The 21,756-nt window shown below is 37.2% G+C and overlaps 1 protein-coding gene across 1 annotated transcript in view; it reads left to right on the top strand.

Annotated features, from left to right (window-relative positions):
* The first annotated feature begins 1,360 nt into the window (after positions 1-1,360).
* Positions 1,361-21,756, top strand: part of LOC114622974 (dentin sialophosphoprotein-like) — a 42,089-nt gene continuing 21,693 nt past the window's right edge. Inside the window, exons 1-2 of the mRNA XM_028769635.1 lie at positions 1,361-2,210; positions 6,343-6,432. Coding sequence (XP_028625468.1) covers positions 1,364-2,210; positions 6,343-6,432 — 937 coding nt within the window. The 5' untranslated portion in view covers positions 1,361-1,363. The remainder of the gene's footprint in view (positions 2,211-6,342; positions 6,433-21,756) is intronic.

Here is a 21,756-nt window from a genome sequence, read left to right as displayed (position 1 = left end):
AATCCAAAGACTGTTTCATAGGACACTTCTTGTATTTAGGAGTGGAATCTAGTTTATAAGAACATAGATGGTGAACAAACGTCCCATAATGTGTCACCTTGTCTACCCTTATATTTTAGTATTAATTCTGAGGTTTTACCCAGAAATATTCTACAAAGCCTATCAAGCACAACTGTAGCTAATCAAGTTAATATCCTCTCTAATGTAAGTGATTTAATTTGATGTATTTTGTGCTTATTTAAAAAACTATTACTTTATGATTTATTTGTTTTTCAGCCAGTGACAACAACTGGTTTTTCATATGGACCTCCTGTACAATATACATCTATTCAAACTGAAAGAGCATCTGAGAGTTATTTATCTTCACCAAGAGTTGACTCTCCAAGGTAAATATCTCTAGTAATAATCAGGTACCTATGTACAATTTTCACCTAGATTTGAAAGTAAAAATATATCTACTTTCATTTTGCACTATACTTTAAACATAATACTTGATCCCTAAATGTTGACATATTGACCAGATAGAGGCATGAAAATCACATATTAACAAGAAAGTATTCTTTCTATTCAGGTAAATAATATTATATATATTGGAAAATAGTTAATCTTAGGGAAAGATGCTAGTGATTGTAAAATTAATACATTAATATTTTTATTTTTTTGAAATAAAGCTTTGTGTGGTCTTTTGGTTTATATCATGAACAGAAGGACCATGTGCTTCATAGTATGGTCTTTCAGAAGAATTAAATAGAGCCATAATGATACCCACTGGTAAATATTTAAACATGTATTCTTGTTCTTTTTTTCTTTAAGTGATGAAGGAGCATTTACACTGGAATGTGACAAAGGGTACAAATCTGAAACAGAAATTCAGGATACAGATGCATTTGAAACTTTAGGAGGTTCTTTTTATTATAAAACTCTCCAAGACCTAACAATAATTGAAAGTGATACTCCTCTTATGGACTCTGGTTCTGAAAAGTGTGTGATTGGTTCTGACTCTGACAGAGGTGTTGTCTCAGATTTTGAGTTAGAAGAACAATCTAAAGACTCGGGATCAGTATTATGGGGACTGCATTCTGACTCAGAAAAGTCTCCAAGGGATTCAGACTCTAGAAAACACTTGTTACAAGCAGAAAGTTATCAACTGGATTCAGTCTCTGTTGAAGACTTTGTCAAGACTGGGAAACACCTGGTGAGAATTGAACAGTGCCAGATGGAATCTGGATCTCTGAAACATTGGATGCCGTCTGGCTCAGAAAAGTCCCTGGAAGATTCTAATTCTGAAAGATTCTCTGACTCTGACACAGAAATACAGAAAGAAGAAAAATTCCAAATGGCTCCAGCTTCTATGCAATGTCTGATGGAATCTGAAAAAACAAAGATGGAGAATGAAAATTTGTGGATGATCCCTGATTCTGAGAGTTATTCAGTGGACTCACACACAGAAAAAGGTAGAGCATCAGTATCTAAAGTACATCTGATACAGGTTGATGAAACAGAAAAACCAAGAACTAAGAGATATATGATGGACTCTGATTCTGAACAAAGTGAGACAGACTCAGATTCAGAAAGATGTGAGCTAGCCTCAGCAGCTGTGAAATGTTTCATGGATACAAAAACATTTCACCAGAGCAGTTCTAGCAAACAGTTCCCAAAGGATTCATGGTCTGAAAGTAGAACAGTAAACTCAGACTCTGAAAGCCCTGTGATGCCCTCTGATTCTATGAAATATATGAAGAAAGCTGAAACATGCAAAAGTACCTGTAATTTGGAAAGACTGAAGGTGGCTCACAAGTCTGAGTCTCTACTGGACTGGTTAGATGCTAAAAGAAAACAATTAGATGCTGATAATTCTGGATACTGGGATAGCTCCGGAAAATATCAGTTTAAGTCTATTGTACCTCAAGGGAGCTTTGGAAAATATCAGGGTGACTTTCAAACGTTTCAGAGTATCACTGAAAAAAATGAAGTAGGCTCCAGTTCTGATAAACATCAGACACAATTTGGAAACGAAAGAGATCAAAATGAACCTGAGAGTAAAAGACACTTCATAATGACAGAGAAGGGATTAGACAATGATGGGTTTCAAATGGATAAGGAAAGAGAAGGATATCTTGTGGAGTCTGACTGCCGTGATTCAGAAAATGAGGCATACCTGCTAGAAGCCTACCGGCTTGGTGCTCGTAGAAAGGAGAATCGTCCTCCAGGTAAGGTAAAATGTATGTGGCTTCTAAAAATATATTGTGCATTTTATTAATAACATCACAACATTTCCAAAAGTAGCAGTAGCATTGATAGATTTGGGACTGAAACCACTTAAGAAAACCATTAAGTGATTCAGAGACTAAACTTTTTTTTCTAGTTTAAAAATATTTTAGTTTTTTACATAAATAATTTATTTTTCCTCAAATCGTAATTCATTCACACAGGGGTTATAAACACAAAAAGGCAGGATGTGAGGAAAGGGATGACACTGGAGTGTCGGTGTTCAGGGGGAGTACATATTTCTTTCAGAACAGGTTATCGGCTGGGTGAAGGTTCAGGGGACAGATGACTATGACTCTGCCTATGACTCACTTGTCCTTATCTAAGTTGGTAATATCTGCCTAGGCTACCTATTTACAAGGTCTATGACTACTCAGGCTTATAAATTTCCACAAAAGCTGCCTGTTTACAATAGCTTATAGCCATCTGTTTCAGTGTTTATCCACAGAGACCCAAGACTTGGTGTTAGTATACATGTATGACAGGCCTATTGCTGATTTTAGGCCTATGGGTGATTTTAGGCCTTCAGTGTGTAAACAGGGCTGCCCCTGACATCTCCTCCCTTCTCTAAGTAAAGAAGGGCTGTGGCGAGACTAAACTTCTTAGTCTCAGATTTTTATTTCACTTTTAAAATTAGGAATATCATCTTGCTTTCGGTGATTTTTTTAATCTCTTCATTTTAAAAAGAGTAAAGTTAAAGTGCTTATAGAAACAATATTTATAGTGGCCTATGAAATAATGTTAAATTTACCTCCCATCATTCTGGAACAAGTGAAAGGAGAACTTTGCTATTTAGTTACTGTAAAACGATATAAGTATAGAAGCCTAAGTACATCAGCTTTCAAAATATCTTTCATTTCTCATGAAGATATTCCTCAAGTTCCATAATTATCAATGTATACTTTTCATTTATCTGTTACTCATGCTTATTTTATCATAGTATGTCATAATTCTCAATTCCCTAGCCCAGTCCTCATCTGGTGGGCTGTCACCATTTTTGAGGTCAAATGACATTTCCCAAAGGTCACATATCAGATATCCTGCTTATGAAATACCTACATTAAGATTCATAACAGTATCAAGTTACAGTTATTAAGTAGTAAAGAAAGTAATTTTATGATTACAAGTCACCACAACATGAGGAACTCTAAAGGGTCACTGCATTGGGAGGGCTGAGAACCACTGCCCTAGACAATTTTACTCTTTTAAACAAATGTATATGCTTTACATAGAGATACTATGAATTACTCTAACATTTTATATGTACTGATTAGTATTGATTCAGCATTGCTAGTTAATTAATTCTCATAGATTTTATATATACAAACTCATTAAGTCTTCCCAATACTAGAACGTGGGTTACTATTGTCATCTTTATTTTACTTTGGAGAAACTGAGGCACAAATAAGTAACCAAAGTAGCACAGTAAATAGTAGAGTGTGAACTCATACTTCAAAGTTTATGTTGTTGACCGTGAGGATGCACTATCAGTCAACTCTAAGAGGTATTTCCCATTGAGAACCATGATAATAATAAGTACAATTTATTTGTCTTGTACTCTGAACTTAGGCTATCTGAGTACAGTGCCTTAGTTTACAAGCATAATTATAAATTTTTTTCACATTTTTATCCTAAAGATTTTCTAATTAATAAAAACAGATTTTAAAAATATGAATTGACTGAAAAAAGATTAAAGAATAAATTTTAAAAAAGAAAAAGAGAAACTGAAACCTAAAAAAAAATCTGAATGTTACCACATGCTTCTAATCCTACTCATGGAGTGGCAGAGATGGAAACATTACTAAGGCTCCATGGCCAGCCAGCTAGCCTAGCTTAATCAGAGCACACCAGTTCTCATTGAGAGGCACTGTTTAAAATCCAAAAAGATAAAAAATAACTTCTGAGGCAAGACACTTGATGTTGACCTCTGACCTCTACCCACATGCATGCACAAATGCATGTCTATCTGTATATATATGTGCACCCATAACTGTGAGCAAGCACACAGGTAAGTACACAAAATAAATAGCAATGGTAATATAGTATGTATGTGTGTTCTACAAACATGGGAGAACTGTAGCTCAAAATAGACATCTTCCTTAAATTGTCACATAGATAATTAGTGACTAAGCTAGAGTACAGAAACTCCTAGTCTAGTGTTTTCTCAAGTACACCTGTGAATTTAGGATGCTTATAAATGTGCTTATAATTGAGTGTCCTAGTTAGGGTTACTATTGCTGTGACAAAACACCATTACTAAGGTAATTTATAATGTAAATCATTTAATTTGAGCTTACATAACATTTTCAGGGCATTTGTCTATTATGATGGGGAGCATGGCGACAGTCAGTCAGGCAAACATGGTGATCAGTCACTAGCTGATCACATCTGATCCAAAATTTCCAGGGTGAAAGGGAGAATAAAATTGGCCTGGCATGGATTTTTGAAAGCTCAAAGCATACCCCCAGTGATACACATCCTCGAAAAAGGTCAGACCTACTCCAACAAGGCCATATTTCATAATCCTCAAACAGTTCCTTTTACTGGGGATGAAGCACTCAATCATATGAGCCTTCAGGGGCCATTCTCATTCAAGCACACTGAGAAAATACTATTTGTTCTGAAACTGATCAAGTAAGTTTATTTTCTTTTAGTTTGATCCAAGCAATCTAAGGGAAAATATACTTGTCAAATTTCTTAATAATTAACATAAAGCACATGTTGGTATATGATCTATCAGAAGATAGAAAGACTTTCAAACATTAAGTTAAATTTTGCTACTCATCATTATTATTTTTATCACAAAAAACAGCTTTGTGTAAATAATCACATTAACAGCAATATATCAACAGGGTTTATTTATTTATTTTTTTTTTGGTTTTTTTCGAGACAAGGTTTCTCTGTGTAGCCCTGGCTGTCCTGGAACTCACTCTGTAGACCAGGCTGGCCTCAAACTCAGAAATCCACCTGCCTCTGCCACCCAAGTGATATCAACAGTTTCTTAAACTAAAATGTATACTTACATTTAGGAAATGTGATATTTTAAAGTCCTTTCTTCTCTAAACATAATCATGTCTCAGTATGTGTTCTGATTTGCTTTATATATAAACAATTTAAAAAGTCTCAAATAAAATTTTCAAGTCTTATGGTCGAGAAATCTATATAAATTTTGGAATTTTAGAAAAATGTTCTTTGATTTTACAAATACTATACACATTGCCATTAGAATGCTTAATCACAATTTCTTATCTCTCAACTTATTTTGATAATATTAGGGTTTTCTGTTTACTTTGTTAAGATACCATGCACTCAAAAATTCAAAAAATATTCCAAAGACATTTTCAGGGGGAGTATCTGGGATTCCTCACTCATATTTACCTATTATATATTTAAAATATAAATTGATACTGAAAATGAGATTTTTTAAAGCTATAATTATAATTGAAATTTCAGAGTTTAGGGAAAGAGTTCTTATTCACTGGTATGTCTTCTTTAACAAAATGTCTGTTGACAAATTTGCTGTTTTTATATGATACCTGAGATTTCCCTTTTTATTAATATGTAAAAGATGTTTATAACACAGACAAAACCTGTTCTTTGTGCTAAACATCTCCTGTTCATTTCAAAATGAGCAATAATTCTTAAAGGAGGCCTTTACCACATGTAGCCATTCTTGTTATAACAGCAAAGAGATGTAAGGAAAAGAGTGTGCTTATCTCCAACACCTAAAACTAAATTTACTTGCCTTCTGTGACTGTACACAGTACATTGTTAATTTTTAACAAACTAGTCTATAATTTTGAACTTTCTGCACAGTTTTTAGCGATGACTTTTTTAAAATTATCACCTAGAGTTATGCATGTCATAACAATTTAAACTTCATTTTAAATATGGCTTTAGTACACTTTGTGAAATTTGGTAATAGGAACACTACTACAAATAAGTATATTTTGAAAATGATGTTACGGTATCAAACAAGATTTTTATTGTGGAATTATATTGTAGACATTCTTTTGCACAATATCATTTTAGTAGTAACTCAAAAGTAACTGAGTCCATTTAATACAATTCTAGGGTTTTGGAGGCCCATTACCCTGCCTGCAAAGCTTGTCGAGGAAAAGAAAACCGAAGAGCAAATGTCTGTCCAGCAAAAAGGTAACAGAAGTGAGTATATTCAGTAGAAGTTGTCTAAAAATTTAACCATGTTATTTGTTAATATTTGGGAAAATTAATTCAGAATCTGAAGTGTTAGAGTTATTCCAAGAAAATATTCAAATACAGTGCTGCTGTAGAAGAATTCACTTGACATAATACATAGCAATGCTTAAGTATATAAACAAATGATATGTATATATGAATATTTAATATAATACTTATTAATAAGAAGCATATATTTAACAAATATTACTTTGTAAAATTTTGGCACAATATGTCTGTAATTCATTCTTGAATCTTGTAAGTCCTTTCCAAACTGGATCTAGATCAAAGCCAAGGACCTAGGGAAACCTTACTGTCTGTTTGAGAAAAATTCATTTGTTGTTATATTAGGAAACCTAATTAATTTTTATTTTTTTACTATAAGTTTTCTTAGACATTTTGGTTATATTCAAATCATTTTCAATATGTGGAAATGAACGCTTGTGATCTGTGGCTTCAAATAGCTATTTCAAATAAAATTTTTGAACAAGGACAATCCATAGGCATTCATAAAAATTATCCTTTGCCTTCTGACAAAAAGAAAAAGAATGGCTTTATTAAATCGGTTATGCAGTTTGTTCCATTAAACCTTCTCCAAGTTGGCTTTACAAGAAAATTGTTATTAATAAAACCACAATACTGTATGACATCAGCTGTATAAATGAGCTCAGTTTATGCTTTTTAATCTTCCCTCATCTAGTTAGAACAGAAGTTCCTTACTAGAAAGTTCTATTGTAAAATTTGTTTCAGGCTCAGATTGTTAGAGTACAGAAACCAGAAGTTTAGTCTCAAAAGGCACATTTGATGCCCTTGTAAACATAGCAAATAAAACATACATTAATCAGACAAACAGGTTAACAGGATTCCTGCCAGTAGATATACTTTCTTAGGGTTTTCAGTGTAACCTAGTTAAGTCAGTTCTGTCTGCTTTCAGAACAACTGCATTAAGGCTGATCGTTCCAGGTAGTTCTGCTTGACCAGCATATAAGTCAAAACCTCAAAATGCTTTATTTTTTCCTGTAGTATGTGCATGTAATGTACTGGAATTAAAATTGTCCCCTACTATCTCATACTCAGTGCTGCCTGGTATGATATTAGGGTCAGCAGCCAAATAAATTCAAAGAACTTACAGTACCTCAAACAGTTACCTAAGAAAGTTTTCCTTCAGAAAGGGGGGGGGAATTAAACAGTTATAAAAGGCAAAGATCGTTAAATTCTCTATTAGAAGTCTGTGTATACATTTGTACAGCTTATAATCTATTAATATACACTCAATATGTCCTATTGGCACTATTTATATTTTAAGTTATCTCATATTTACCAAGATCTTTTGTCTTGATTGGGTTGTAAGAAAATGTAACAAAAACATTTTGTAGAAAAATTGTATACAACTTAACCAGAAATACAAGTCAAGAATCTTTTTTTTCCCAATCTGCTTTTATACCATTTTAATTTCATGCAAATATTAAGGTCAGTTCTAGGTTGAGGAACTAGCAATACAATAGATGCAAATAGTCAAGGAACAAGCAAGACAATAAACACAAACAGTCAAAGAACAAAAGGCAATAAACAAAGTCCTATGATCACTCCTGTTATTACTCCTGTGATCACTGTTTCTAAGGGCTTATCGGGATGACCAAAATATTTGAGCCTACTTCCCTGTCCTAGCCCAAATTCATTTTAATGCCTAAAGCCTACTTCTTTGTTCTAGCCTAAAATTTAGATTCCTGCCTGAAATTACTTCTTTGTTCTAGCCTAAGATATAGATTCCTGCCTGAAATTACTTCTTCATTCTAGCCTAATGTCAGATTCCTGCCTGGAATTACTTCTTTATTCTAGCCTAATGTCAGATTCTTGCCTGAAGCCAATTTCCTTGTCCTTGACCATTGTCAGATTTCTGCCAAGCAGCCCCAAAAGCTCTCCACATCTCCCCGTATTTTATTTTGTAAAAAAGACTGAGCCTGTCTTAGGTCATTCTGTCAGGAATTCCTTCCTTACCATCGTAGAATATGCATTATCCGAAGCAATGCACTTCTGTCTTAGGTTGGTAAGGCTCTGTACAGAATCTTATTCATCCTTGGCTTGCTAGTCTGTTAAATTAATAGCTCTGTCTGGGGGGGTCCATCTTCAATTTCAAGCCATGTACTTTGGCTGCTAGCATGTTGATGTTGTTAAAGACAAGCTTTTACATGATGGTCAGGAATAAAATTTTCCCAAGACAAAAAGGGCTAGCATGATCAAGCTATATATGCCATTCTTGGAGCTTGACCAAAATGGAAATACTGACCTCAAGTCATGGATAATTTTACCAGTGGTATCTGCAACATCAAAGTTCAGTAGAGCAGCATTCTTGAAATTTGTAACCTCACTATCCAAAGTTAAAACATCCAAAGAGGTGTTAGGGTCATGTGAAATACACTGCAACTGTCTTTAAACTGTTTCCTAATTATGATGACTATCATTGTAAATTTTAGAAATAACGCAACTCCATGGGTATTTGGCATGACACTTGAGATGGCTCCTTCCTCTGAATCTCTGAACCTCCTTCCAATAATTTGAATAGGATAAATAGCATCAATCGGTTCTTCTAAATGCCTATCAAAATCTTCTTGACTACTCAACACATAGTAACACTTTTTTTTCTAAATGATTAACAAAAGTAGCTGTCTTAACTTCTTGTGTCAAAGCAATTGCAGAAGCAGTAGTGCTAACAATTAATGTAATTAAAGCTGTTATACAAGCCATAATCAAGCCCACTACCCTCTTGCTTGTTTAAAGCCTGACTCACTTCTTTCAATATTTGCAAACTTGTTTCAGAATACCAAGGTCTTGTAATACTCAGGGCAATAAAACAAAAGCTGGTTGATAGACCCCTGTAACAGACATGACAGGTTTCAACACACTTACACAATTAGAAAGTTTACAAATCAATACAACTTACATTAAATACTGTAGAAGAAACAAAAGTAATTTTAACATGACAAGTAAAAGAGCCTTTCAGCTAATTACCCTTCTTGAGTTCTATGGATTGTGTCTTGAGTATTCTGTACTTGTTTTTGGCTAATGTCCACTTATTAGTGAGTACATCATGCATGTCCCTTTGGGTCTGAGTTACCTCACTCAGAATGATATTTTCTAGTTTCATCTATTTGCCTGTAAAACTCATTATATCCTCGTTCTTAATACCTGAATAATATTCCATTTCTTTAGTTTCTGGTGTTGTCTTCCTTTTCATTTCTGATTTTGTTAATTTGGATACTGTCTCTGTGCCCTTTAGTTAGTTTGGCTAAGGGTTTATCTATCTTATGGATTTTCTCAAAGAACCAGCTTTTGGTTTGGTTGATTCTTTGTATTGTTCTCTTTGTTTCTATTTGGTTGAGTTCTGCTCTGAGATTGACTATTTTCTGCCTCCTAATCCTCTTGGGTGTGTTTGTTTCTTTTTCTTCTAGGGCTTTCAGGTGTGCTGTTGTTAGTGTAGGATCTTTCCAATTTCTTTACCAGGCCACTTGGTGCTATGAATTTTCCTCTTAGTGCTGCTTTCACTGTGTCACATAAATTTGGGCATGTTGTGTCCTCATTTTTGTTGAATTCCAAAAAAGTCTTTAATTTCTTTTATTTCTTCCCTAATCGAGTTATCATTGAGTAGGTAGTTGCTCACTTTTCCATGCCTGTGTGGGCTTTCTGGGTGGTGTGTTTCTTTTCTTTTTTCTTTTCTTTTTTTTTATGTAAGTCTAGCCTTAGTCCGCGATGATCTGATAGATTGCATGGAATTATTTCAATCTTCTTGTATCAGCTGAGGCTTTTTTTGTGAGGGATTATAAGGTCAATTTTGGAAAAGGTACGATGAGGTGCTGAGGAGAAGGTATATTCTTTTGTATTGGGGTGAAATGTTCTGTTGATCTCTGTTAAATCCATGTGGTTCATAACTTCTGTCAGTTTCACTGTGTCTCTGTTTAGTTTCTGTTTCCATGATCTGTTTCTTGATGAGAGTAGGCTATTTAAGTCTCCCACTATTACTTTGTGACTTACAATGTGTGCTTTGAGCTTTAGTAAAGTTTCTTTTGTGAATGTGTGTGTCCTTGCATTTGGGGAATAAATGTGCAGAATTGAGACTGTCTCTTAGTGGATTTTCCTTTGATGAATATGAAGTGTCCTTTCTTACCTTCCTTGAAAACTTTTGGTTGAAAGTGTATTTTATTGGATATTAGGATGGCAACTCCCTCTTGTTTCTTGGTACCATTTGCATGGAAGACTTGTCCAACCTTTAGCTCTGAGGTAAAAACTCTCTTTGTCATTGAGGTGTGTTTCTTATATGTAGCAAAATGCTGGATCCTGCTTATTTATCCAATCTCTTAGTTTATGTCTTTTTATTGGAGAATTGAGCATGTTGATATTGAGAGATACTAGGGACAGATAATAGTTCCTGCTTTGTTTCTTGTTGTTGTTACGTGTATGTGATACTCTCCTTTTGGTTTTCTTGTGATGTGATTAATATTTTGCTTTTTCCTTCGTGTAGGTATCCTCCTTGTGTTGGAGTTTTCCTTCTAGAATCTTCTATAGAGCTGAATTGGTAGATAGACATTGTTTAAATTTGGTCTTGTCATGGACTATTTTATTTTCTCCATCTCTGATGATTGAGAGCTTTGTAGGATATAATAGCCTGGGATGACATTTATGTTCTCTCAGGGTCTGCATGACCTCTGTCCAGGCTCTTGTGGCTTTTAGGTTTTCTGTAGAGAAGTCTGGTGTAATTCTTATAGGTCTGCATTTATATGTTACTTGGCCTTTGTCTCTTGCAGCTTTTAATATTCTTTCTTTGTTTTGTGCATTTAGTGTTTTGATTATTATGTAACAAGAGGATTTTCTTTTCTGGTTCTTTGAACTGGGGATCTTTGATCTCTTCTTGTATTCCTAAACTTTGTAGGTTTGTTCTTTTCATTGTGTCCTGAATTTCCTGGATGTTTTAAGTTAGGAGTTTTTTCTGTTTTGAGTTTTTTTTTTTTTTTTGGCCATTGTGTCAATATCTTCTAAGGTATCTTTTACACCAGAGAATCTCTCTTCTCAATCTCTTGTATTCTGTTGTTGATGCTTGTATCTCTATTTCCTCACTTCTTCTCTAGGTTTTCCATTTCTAGGGTTGCTTCTATTTGTGTTTTATTTTTTCTACTTCCATTTTTAGGTCTTGGACCATTTTGTTCAATTATTTCACTTGTTTTGAGTGTGTTTTCCTGTATTTCTTTAAGGAATTTATTTGTTTCCTTTTAAGGGCTTCTACCTGTTTACCTGTGTTTTCCTGTTTTTTTTTCCAGTGAGTTATTTATATCCTCTTTAAAGGACTTGATTATCTTCATGCGATAGGATTTTAGGTCAGTATCCTATTTTTCAGGTGTGTTGGTGTATTCATGGCTTTCTGTGGTGGGAGAACTGGGTTCTGATGGTGCGTTTGTATATTGGCTTCTGTTGTTTATGTTGTGCTTGCCTTTTGTGATCTGGTTTCTCTCTTGTTAACTGCCATGGTTGTCTCTGTCTGGATCCCGCCTCCTGTGTCCCTGGATTGCTGCAGGTTTCCTGTGAGGCCTGTGGCCCTGACTGTAGCAAATCTCCTGGGATACTTTCAGACTAAGGGGTCTTCAGAGGAGCAGACATGTTGATGGTCTACCCAGGTCGAAGGCACAGGCCTGTGGTCTTGTCTGTAGCATACCTCTTTGGAGGCCCTCAAACTATTGAGTGTTCTGGGAGAGCAGATAAGCTGATGGTTTGTCCAGCAGAAGGTGCAGGAGTGAAAGTGTGTGGAGTTCAAGCAGGGAGTGGAGGTTGGAGTGGAGATAGGTCCTGGCTCCACTGGGCTCCTCAGGCTTCCCAGCTGCTGCATTTATTTGGGAGCATCCTTTACCTGTGGCTCTGGTTATAGCAGACCTCCTAGATGGCCTTCAGACTATGGGATCTTCATAGTGGAAGACACACTGATGGTCTGCCTGGGCTGAAGACACAGGCCTGAAAGTCATATTATTTTTATCACTGTATTAGCTTCATTTTAATTTAAAATATTTTTTCCAATTGCAGAAGCAGTAAATTTAGAATTTTCAGAATTAGCATTACAACTTCATAGATATTCTGGAAATAAAGTAAATGTGCAGGCAGCTGCTTTAATGATAACAGTGAAGACATATCTTAGTGCATTAGTTCATTTTTTACCATAATGTAGTATATGAAGCAAGTTACAGTATAAAGAAAACGTCTTTGTAGCATTGCTCTGAAGGTGTAAATTGAGAGCACATGTCCAGTGATAGCATTTTGTTTAGCAGAGTCCTAAGTTCATACAGAGAAATAAATAATAACTAACATAGAACACATAATTAGCTGTGTACTTTCTTGTTTCTTTCTCTTATAAAGCAATAAGTATTCAAACCAGCAGTATTCACTTGACTATGTTTATTTAATATAATCACCTCCCAAAGAGTTCATCTTCTTAATAATGTTTTCTTAGATTAGATGGGAGCCTGTGTCCCTGGAAGTCCTTACAAACCAGGTTCAACCAGCCCCCTGTCCTCAATAAGCCTAATAAAGTAACCAAAGTAGTAATGAAGACAAAAAAGAAAAAGAAAATTTACTCAATGTGGCCAAATTGGAAAGAGGAGAAAATAAATCTACTGACACCTCCACCAAGTTCTTATTTGGGGTTTTGACATAAGATTTAGTTTTCAATAGATTGGCAAGAGGTATGCATAAAGGAAGTCATGGTTAAGGTGTGGTCATGCCCATCATTGACTCAGTATTTCCTTAGCTCTATTCTGTTCTGCAAAAAGATCTTTCAAGCCATATAGTCTTAGTAGTATATGAAATTCCTTCTCCTTTGTAAGAGACAAGTTCTTCCTCTGGCTAGCACCATTCTCTCCTTTGGATAATTCTGATTCTATAGGGTGCCTTGTTCACCAGTCAAGATAGCCATAGTGAAGGACAGAAATATTCCTTTAAAATACCATCATTTCCTCCCAGGGATTCCAGTTTTATTTCCTACTTCTTTATTTTTTTGAAAATATCATACATGTAGATAATGTTTCTTGATCATACCATCTCACTATTCATTCACACTAACACATCTCCTCCTTTAACTTTATTTCACCCTTACAAATGTTTTATAATATACAGTGAGTCCACTTAGTGTTGCACAGATGCACATAACTACAAGATTATCCACTGACATGTCTAACCTACCACTGGCCACCACTAGTAGTGAAAAGTGAATTTTCCACTACCAGATTCTACAATTGAGCTTGTGATTTCCCTAGTCATGAGTTTTGACTGTGCTTGCCGAACCAAGCATAAATCCCCTCCTGTGGAACAGGCCTCAGTTCCAATCAAATAGTGGTTGGTGACTGTACTGACCCATTCTGCCCCACGTTTGGGGGGTCACTCTGTCCCAGCCTGAGCTGTGGTTCTGGTCCGCAGGTCAGGGTCTAGCAAGAGAGAGAGTGGGGATGAAAGGGTAAGAGACAAGAAGAATGGAGACAAGACAGAGAGTCTGTTCAAGTCTCCTTTTTTTGAAAGGAAATTCTGGGTATTTATACTCTTTACTACATGCCTGCCCTTGTGGGTAAGCAGGGGAACACAGCTGAAGGCACTATGTCGTGTGCCTTGAAGCATAAATACCACATGCACCTTGCAGCTGGAGGCACTAAACAGCAAAACAAGATATGTGAGAAAAACAAGATGTTTATCAGAGTGTGCTCAGCTGTTGTGGGCTGTTGAAAACAAGTCTCTTGTCAGGGTATATGGCCTGAGATGCCTGCAAAGAAGATAGCTGCTTTCTGCTAGGAGTCGGCTCCCAACAGGTCCCCCTTTTTAATTTTTTTCAAAAGGGAAGGTTGGGAAAACTTACAGAAACTATGCCTGCCTTAGGTTGGAACAAAGGACCCCAGCCTCCCTTTCCAGTATTTGGATACTCAACAGCCATTGGTTGAGCTACTGTCTTAGGAAGGTGAGGCCTCCCAGTTAGGGGCAAGGGTTTTGAGGTATTCTCTTACCTGTCATTGACTATCCAGCTTAGCACATAAGTTAGGGGTTAATCCTTGTCAGTATTGATGACAGAGGTTTTAGAGTCCCCTACTTCCTGTAATAACGGATCTGTATGAGTTTCATTTGAATATCATCTATCTGTTGTTATACAAAAGCCATCAGTCTGTTGAACAACAGGAACCCAAGAGACAAGAGACTTAACAATGCCTGAATGGTTGGTATACCTTCTGCCTCAGAGCAATACTCTTTTTTAAGGTCCGCACACAACCCCCTCTGTTCAAATGCATTATAGCAGATTCCATTCTTTCTAAATCTAAATCTATAGAAATACAGAACTCATCATAGCTTTGATCTTAACAAACCAAGTAAGGAATTCCCTGTCCCTGCCCCAATCAATCTCAACCCCCCCCAAAAAAAAAAAAACCAACTATAGTAACTGTGGTAATGGGTTCTCTCTTGGGTCTAAACAATGTACTCCACTAAATCATAAGTCAGGGAATCAAGAGTCTAATAGAGCCACCCTGGAGGTGCGGGTGGTAATGTCTTCTTCCGCACTGAGAACTTCCCAAGTCAGGTTTGTTGGTTGATCTGTTCCAGTTTGAAGACAATTGTGAAGCATCTTCATATTTCCTGTAAAGAAAAAATACGCTTCTCAGGGCATTTCTCCTCCCTGGATTTGTTATTGTTGTCTATTTGTTTAATCAGTCTCTCTGGCAGCCAGTGTGCGGCATCTGCTGTTTGGGAATATATGCAGACAGAACCTCTTCTCCAGATAAGCACTGGATCTGGCCCATTCCAGATTCCAGTTAATGGATCTTTCCAGAGGACTGTTGCAAAATTCTTTTTGGTATCAGGATGCCAAAATCTATCTGCAGCAGATTTTCCTTCAGACTTCATTAGGGCTGCACATAATCAATCCCAACTGGGATAACAAATCTCGGCCCCAGAGATTAATGGGAAGGCCCGAGATGACACAGACTTGTATACTCCCTGCATTTCCTTCTTTATCTTTCCATGTCAGCACCTTAGAGCTTTATTGTGGATTTTGACTTTAGCCAATACCCCTTAAATTGGTTAAGGTTCAGGTCGGAGGACAGGTAGTGGGCCAATCACTTTGTTTGATAATCATCACATCAGCTCCTGTATCAACCAAACCTTGGAATGCCCTTCCATTGAGCAATATTGTCATCATAGGTTTTTGTTTAACTACAGGTTGTACTCAATATGCATCAGAGGAACCAAAGCCTTGATCCCCTCTCTTAGGACTCTTATATTTGTGATTAGTAGGAATCAATGGAAATAACAAGAGTTGAGCTATCCTCCTTCCTGTAGGAATAGTGACTATATTCTGTATTGCCTTGGCCATTACCTTAATCTCACCTTGCTAATCACTATAACTCCAGGAAAAATTTGTAGTCCCTGCATAGTTGCACTGCTTCTTCCCACTATCAGGCCAAACACATTTGGATAGAGTGATCCGAACACTCTGGTGGGTAAGGCCTGAGGTCCCATTTCTGGGGTTAATACTGTGTGGGTGGCAGAACTGAGGTCCAGTCCTGCACTTCCTGGTGTTGCTCCACTAAGTTCTGAAAGGGGTTGTTGTTTGCTGGTATGAAAATGGCTGCCCCATAAGCCTGTTTTGGCTTGTGTTGTTTCAGGGCCTGGGGCTGGCCCCTTTTCCCGTTTTCCTGATTATGGGAAAGGGTGTTTCCTTGTGCATCTGTCTTGGACCTACATTCACTAGCCCAGTGCCTTCCACGTTTGAGAAGTGGGCATAGCCCAGGCTGTTTTCTAGGCCATCTCTGGGTTAGCTCATTTTCTGCTTTGCAATCTTTTACAAAGTATCCAGGCTTGCCACACACTTAAAACAGGCCTTTTTGTCTCTACCTGCCAAAAATATCTTTTACTGATTGTCCTCGCATTGAGACATCTTCCCTGTCCTTAATTTTTGTAACTGATTAAGTCCTGATACTCTTTTTCTAACTCTTATTTGTTGTTTAAGGAGAGAAATTTTGTCCTGTAACTCCTTTCTGGGATCTACAACCACCATCACCATAGCAGGAGCATCTGGAGGCAGAGGCGCACAGGGAGGGGGCCTTCGGGAAGAGGGCCATTCAGGGTTGTAATATTTGGCTGCCTCTTCCTCTAGGTCAGCACAATCTGGCTCTAACAAATCGTCATCAACCTTTGGTCGTGTTTTGGATTCTATGCATTTCTTTTTCTTTAGAACATGAAACACAGCATTTAAACAGTGAAACCTAAGCAGACAATTGACACGCATAAACAGCAAACAACAAAACAAAAACAGAGAGTTGAATTCAGGCTGACTTATTTCTTGCCCCATTTTCATTACTATGACCTACTGGTCTCCAAATGGCAGTTTCACGCGGCAATCACCTCTGTTTCACTTCTGAATTTTCAGTCGACCCTTCTTCCAGTCCCTCACTGGGTCTCTGGTTCTTGCTGCCTCGAGTTGAGTGCCACTTTGTACCAGCCCATTCTGCCCCATGTTTGGGGGCCACTCTGTCCCAGCCGGAGCTGCTGCTCCGGTCCGCAGGTCAGGGTCTAGCAAGAGAGAGAGTGGGAATAGAAGGGTAAGATACGTGAAGAATGGAGACAAGACAGAGAGTCTATTCAAATCTCCTCTTTTGAAAGGAAATCCTGGGTATTTATACACTTTACCACGTGCCTTGCCCTTGTGTGTAGGCAGGGGAACACAGCTGAAGGCACTATCTCATGTGCCTTGCAGCATGGATATCATGTGCGCCTAGCAGCGTGGTAACCACATGCGCCTTGCAGCTGGCGGCACTAAACAGCAAAATAAGATATGTGAGAAAAACAAGATGTTTATCAGCGTGTGCTCAGCTGTTGTGGGCTGTTGAAAACAAGTCTCTTGTCAGGGTGTATGGCCTGAGATGGCTGCAAAGAAGATAGCCGCTTTCTGCTAGGAGTCGGCTCCCAACAGGTGACTCCATAAATCGTCTTGCCATTAATACAACAGCGGGCATATCTTGCCTGGTAAGTGAGTATTGGAGCCCAGAGAGAATTGTATCATACCATTTATGGCTTTTCTCACCAAAGAGCCTGCATAGCATTTTGTAGCATTGTGAAAACTAGGCTAGAGGGAAGTAGTTACACTGTCAGTTCAACAATTGTTTCTCTTTGTACTACAAGTGTAATGTTGGATGTCTTCAGCAATAGAGTGTTGCCATCTAGTTATGGCAGGCAACCAAAAGCAATTATATACATACATCCATGCACACACATATCTATATCTATCTCTGTATCTATACAAATACATCTAAGTATACATATATATGCATATAGATAATAGATATATTCATATTCATTTTTTAGTGTCTCTCAGGGAATCCATGACAGAGAAGGAACTCATGCCTGACACTGAAATGTTTATTAAGCCCATATACTTGACAAACAGTATTGTTCACCCATGTGGTACATCTGTTCAAACTTCTTTTTTATTTTATTTAATTTGTTTTCTTATTTTTTATTTATTTACACTCCAGATTTTATCTACCCCCTGTCCATACTCTGACTGTTCAACATCCCAAACCTCCAACCAATCCCCCTGTCTCTATGAGACTGTTCCCAGCCCCCACCTCCAACCCCACCTGATCTTGTCTATACTCTCTGCAGTCTCCAGTCTCTTGAGGGTTAGGTGCATCATGTCTGATTGAACACAGTCCTGGCAGTCCTCTGCTGTATATGTGTTGGGGACCTCATATAGAGCTCTCACAAAAAGGGACCTGTGACTTACGAAATACCCACCAAGCAGCTGAAAGAGTCAGATGAAGATATTTGCACCCAACCAATGGACAGAAGCTGCTGACCCATGAGGTTGAATTAGGGAAAGGCTGGAAGAAGCTGAAAAGGAGGGTTACCCTATAGGAAGACTAGCAGTCTCAATTAATATGGACACTTGAGTTCCCTAAAACACTAGACCACCAAAAAGGTAGCATATACCAGCTGATATGAGGTCCTCAAACTCCTTTTAAAAAATATTTTCAGTAGCTTACAAACTAGTGGAGTTTCATGAAGCTTTAGCATGTATCATTAATTTGTTATACTTACCACCTTTTCTCTTGTCTTACACTCTTACCATTATTCCCACTTAAACTTTTGATTTCCAATATTTTCCATTATCCTTTCATATCATATGTGATTGCTAATTGTATCTTTTATTTGAGTTGTTAGATCATAGATTCCCCCTCCCCTAAATATGTCACACCATGGCCCATTTCTAGTTTTCTGGATTCCACTTGTATTCCAGGTTAAATTCACAGAGTAAAGAAAAGGCTTTAATCTAATATAGTCATATATAAAAAAGAAATATAACATTTGTCATTTTGAGCCTAGGTGACTCCCACTCAGTATAATATCTTTTAAAACCATTAATTTATCTACAGTCCTCATTGTTTTATTTTATTTACATCTGAGTAATATTTCATTGTGTATATATATGCCAAATTTTCACTCCATTCATCAGTTGATGGGCATCTATGTTTATTCAACTTCCTAGCAATTGTGAAAAGAGATGAAAAATCAATTTGGATTGCAATTATCTCTGCATAAGTTATAAAGTCCTTTGAATATATGCCTCGAATGGCATAGTAAGTATATCTGTTTCTAGTTTTCTGAGAAAACTCCAGACTGACTATTCAAAGGGGGTACATCACTTTAAACTGCTATCAACAATGTATAAGGGTTCCTCTTCCCCACTTCCATGCCAGCAGCTCTTACCATTTGTACAATTCTTACGATGGCCATTTTCTCTTAGGTGAAATGGAATCTTAGAGTAATTTTAATCCTGCATTTCCCATAGTTCAGGATATGGCGCACTTTTTCAATAATCAACTAAAAATTTGTATTTCTTTTTTTATTTCTAAACTTTTTTATTAAAAATTTTCATGTCAATAACAAAAATTTTGTTGATATGAATTAATCTTCAGGGTTTTTTATAATTTATTTTTATTCAAATCGTAATTTATACTCATTCACACAGGGGTTATAAACACAAACAGGCAGGACATGGGGAAGGGGATATTTCTTATTTTGAGAAATTTCTTCTCAGTTCCCTAGTCCTTTACAAACAAACGTGCTATGCACAATCCCCTGTGGCCCTTTACTTTGATCCACCACCACTTTTTACAGAGTTTCCTGAACCTCAAAGGGAGGGGCTTAATGGAGATATTTTATATAGGGCTGAGTGTTTCAATATCTCTTTTCTTTCTGCATTTTTTCTGGCTGTTGGTCTCTGTATTTAACTCTCATGTGCTGCAGGAGGAAGCTTTTCTGATGGTGGCTGAGGAAGGCACTGGTCTGTGATTATAGCAGAATGTTGTTAGGAGAAATTTTATTGCTATATTCTTTAGCAGAACTCTAGTATTTGGTTTTTTTTCCTAGATCATTAGTCTTAGGTTTTTAGTCACCCTAGCGGCATTGGATATGGATTGAATCTCATGGAGTGTGCCTTAAATCAAAGCAGGTATTGGTTGGTAATTACCACAAGCTTTATGACATTATTATACCCAGTGTATTTTGGAAGCAGGTTACCATTATAGACTGAAGTGTTTCTAGTTGGGTTGGTGTTTACCTTTCTCCTGTAGTAGCAAGCAGAGTTCCTTCCACTACCATGATATTAGTCCATAGGTGTGAAGGCTCTAGTTAGGCACCAGCTCAACTTCTCCATACTCAATAGAGTCATGTATGTGTTGCCTTCATCAATAGGGCCTTACCATTTGTTTGTGGAAAACAATCATAAATCCTTGGCAATAGTCTGGGTTGTTTAAGGTTTTCAAAGGTACTTCTTTGGCTAACAGCTCTATTAGATGTAACCAGTTCCTGGTACTGGAAGCTTAATGTGATGATGAGGTGTCCAGTTGTGCTCTGTTTCTCTCATTATTTGGCAATTTCATATAGGTTGCCTTCATTTATGCATATGTTTTAGGAAGCTTCTACTGTATTAAGTATTCATGTGAACCCTCAAATGGCCCCCAGTTTAGTGGTTTCTCCCTGCATGCTCTTCTTTTATCCCTCTTCCTTTGCATCCTTGTTTGTTCCTCCTGTACCAGCCACACTCTCACCTTGAGAATTCATAGCTATTCTATTTCTCCTTCCTAGGTAAATGTATGCCTACACCCAGGCCTTTATTCTGTACTAAACCTCTGTAGTAATATAGATTATATCTTGCTTATTAATGATTTTAACAGCTAACATCCATTATAAGTGAATACATAATATTCTTTCTGGGTCTGGGTTACCTCACTCAGGATAATATTTTCTGGTTGCATCCATTGACCTGCCTTTTTATAGATACTATTTTTTTGTATTTTCCATTATAATTTATTTATTTATTCACTTACATGATCACTGTACCAGGTGCTCCCTCATAGATTTGCTTCCCCATGCTATCCACTTGTCTTGTTAGAGGGTGGATAGCAACCAGGTAACCCCCTACCCTGACATATCAAGTCCCTGTAGGGCTAGGAGCATTCTCTTCCATCAAGTCCCACTCTCTGTCTAGAGGCTAGACAGGGCAGCCCAGTTAGAAAAACATATTCCACAGACAGGCAACAGCTTTAGGGAGAGCCTGAGCTCCAGTTGTTGAGAACCCACCTGAAAACTGAGCTGCACATTATACACAGACACACACACAGACACACAGACACACACACACACACACACACACACACACACACACACACACGCAGGGGACCTATGTCCAGTCCTTGTATTCTCTCTGATTGGTAGTTCATTCTCTGAGAGCCACCACAGCTCCAGATTAGTTGACTTTGTTGGTCTTCTTGTAGAGTTCCAATCCCCTTCAGGGCCTTCAATTCTTCCCCCAACTCTTCCATAATATTCTGTAAACTCTGTCCAATGTTTATGTGGGTCTCTACACCTGTTTCAGTCAGTTGCTGAGTGGAGCCTCTCCGAGGACAGTTATGCTAGGCTCCTCTCTGCAAGCACAACACAGATGCCTTTATTTTCATTTAATTCTAGAGAGTCTTTAAGTTCCTTCTTTATTTCTTCCCTGATCCAGAGATCATTGAGTAGAGAGTTGGTCAGCTTCAACGAGCCTTTCTTGTATTTCTGTTATGGTTGAAGTCCAGCTTTAATCCATGATGGTCTGAGAGAATGCAAGCCAGTATTTCAATCTTCTTCTATATGTTGAGGCCTGTTTTGTGACCGATTATATGGTCAATTTTGGAGAAGGTACTACGAGGTGCTGAGATAAAGTTATATTAGTCTTTT

Source organism: Grammomys surdaster, unplaced genomic scaffold (assembly GCF_004785775.1).
Source record: "Grammomys surdaster isolate TR1022 unplaced genomic scaffold, NIH_TR_1.0 61, whole genome shotgun sequence".
In the NCBI taxonomy this organism is placed as follows: domain Eukaryota; kingdom Metazoa; phylum Chordata; class Mammalia; order Rodentia; family Muridae; genus Grammomys; species Grammomys surdaster.
Note: the sequence above shows the minus strand (reverse complement) of the source record. Positions and strands in the feature narration are given on the sequence as shown.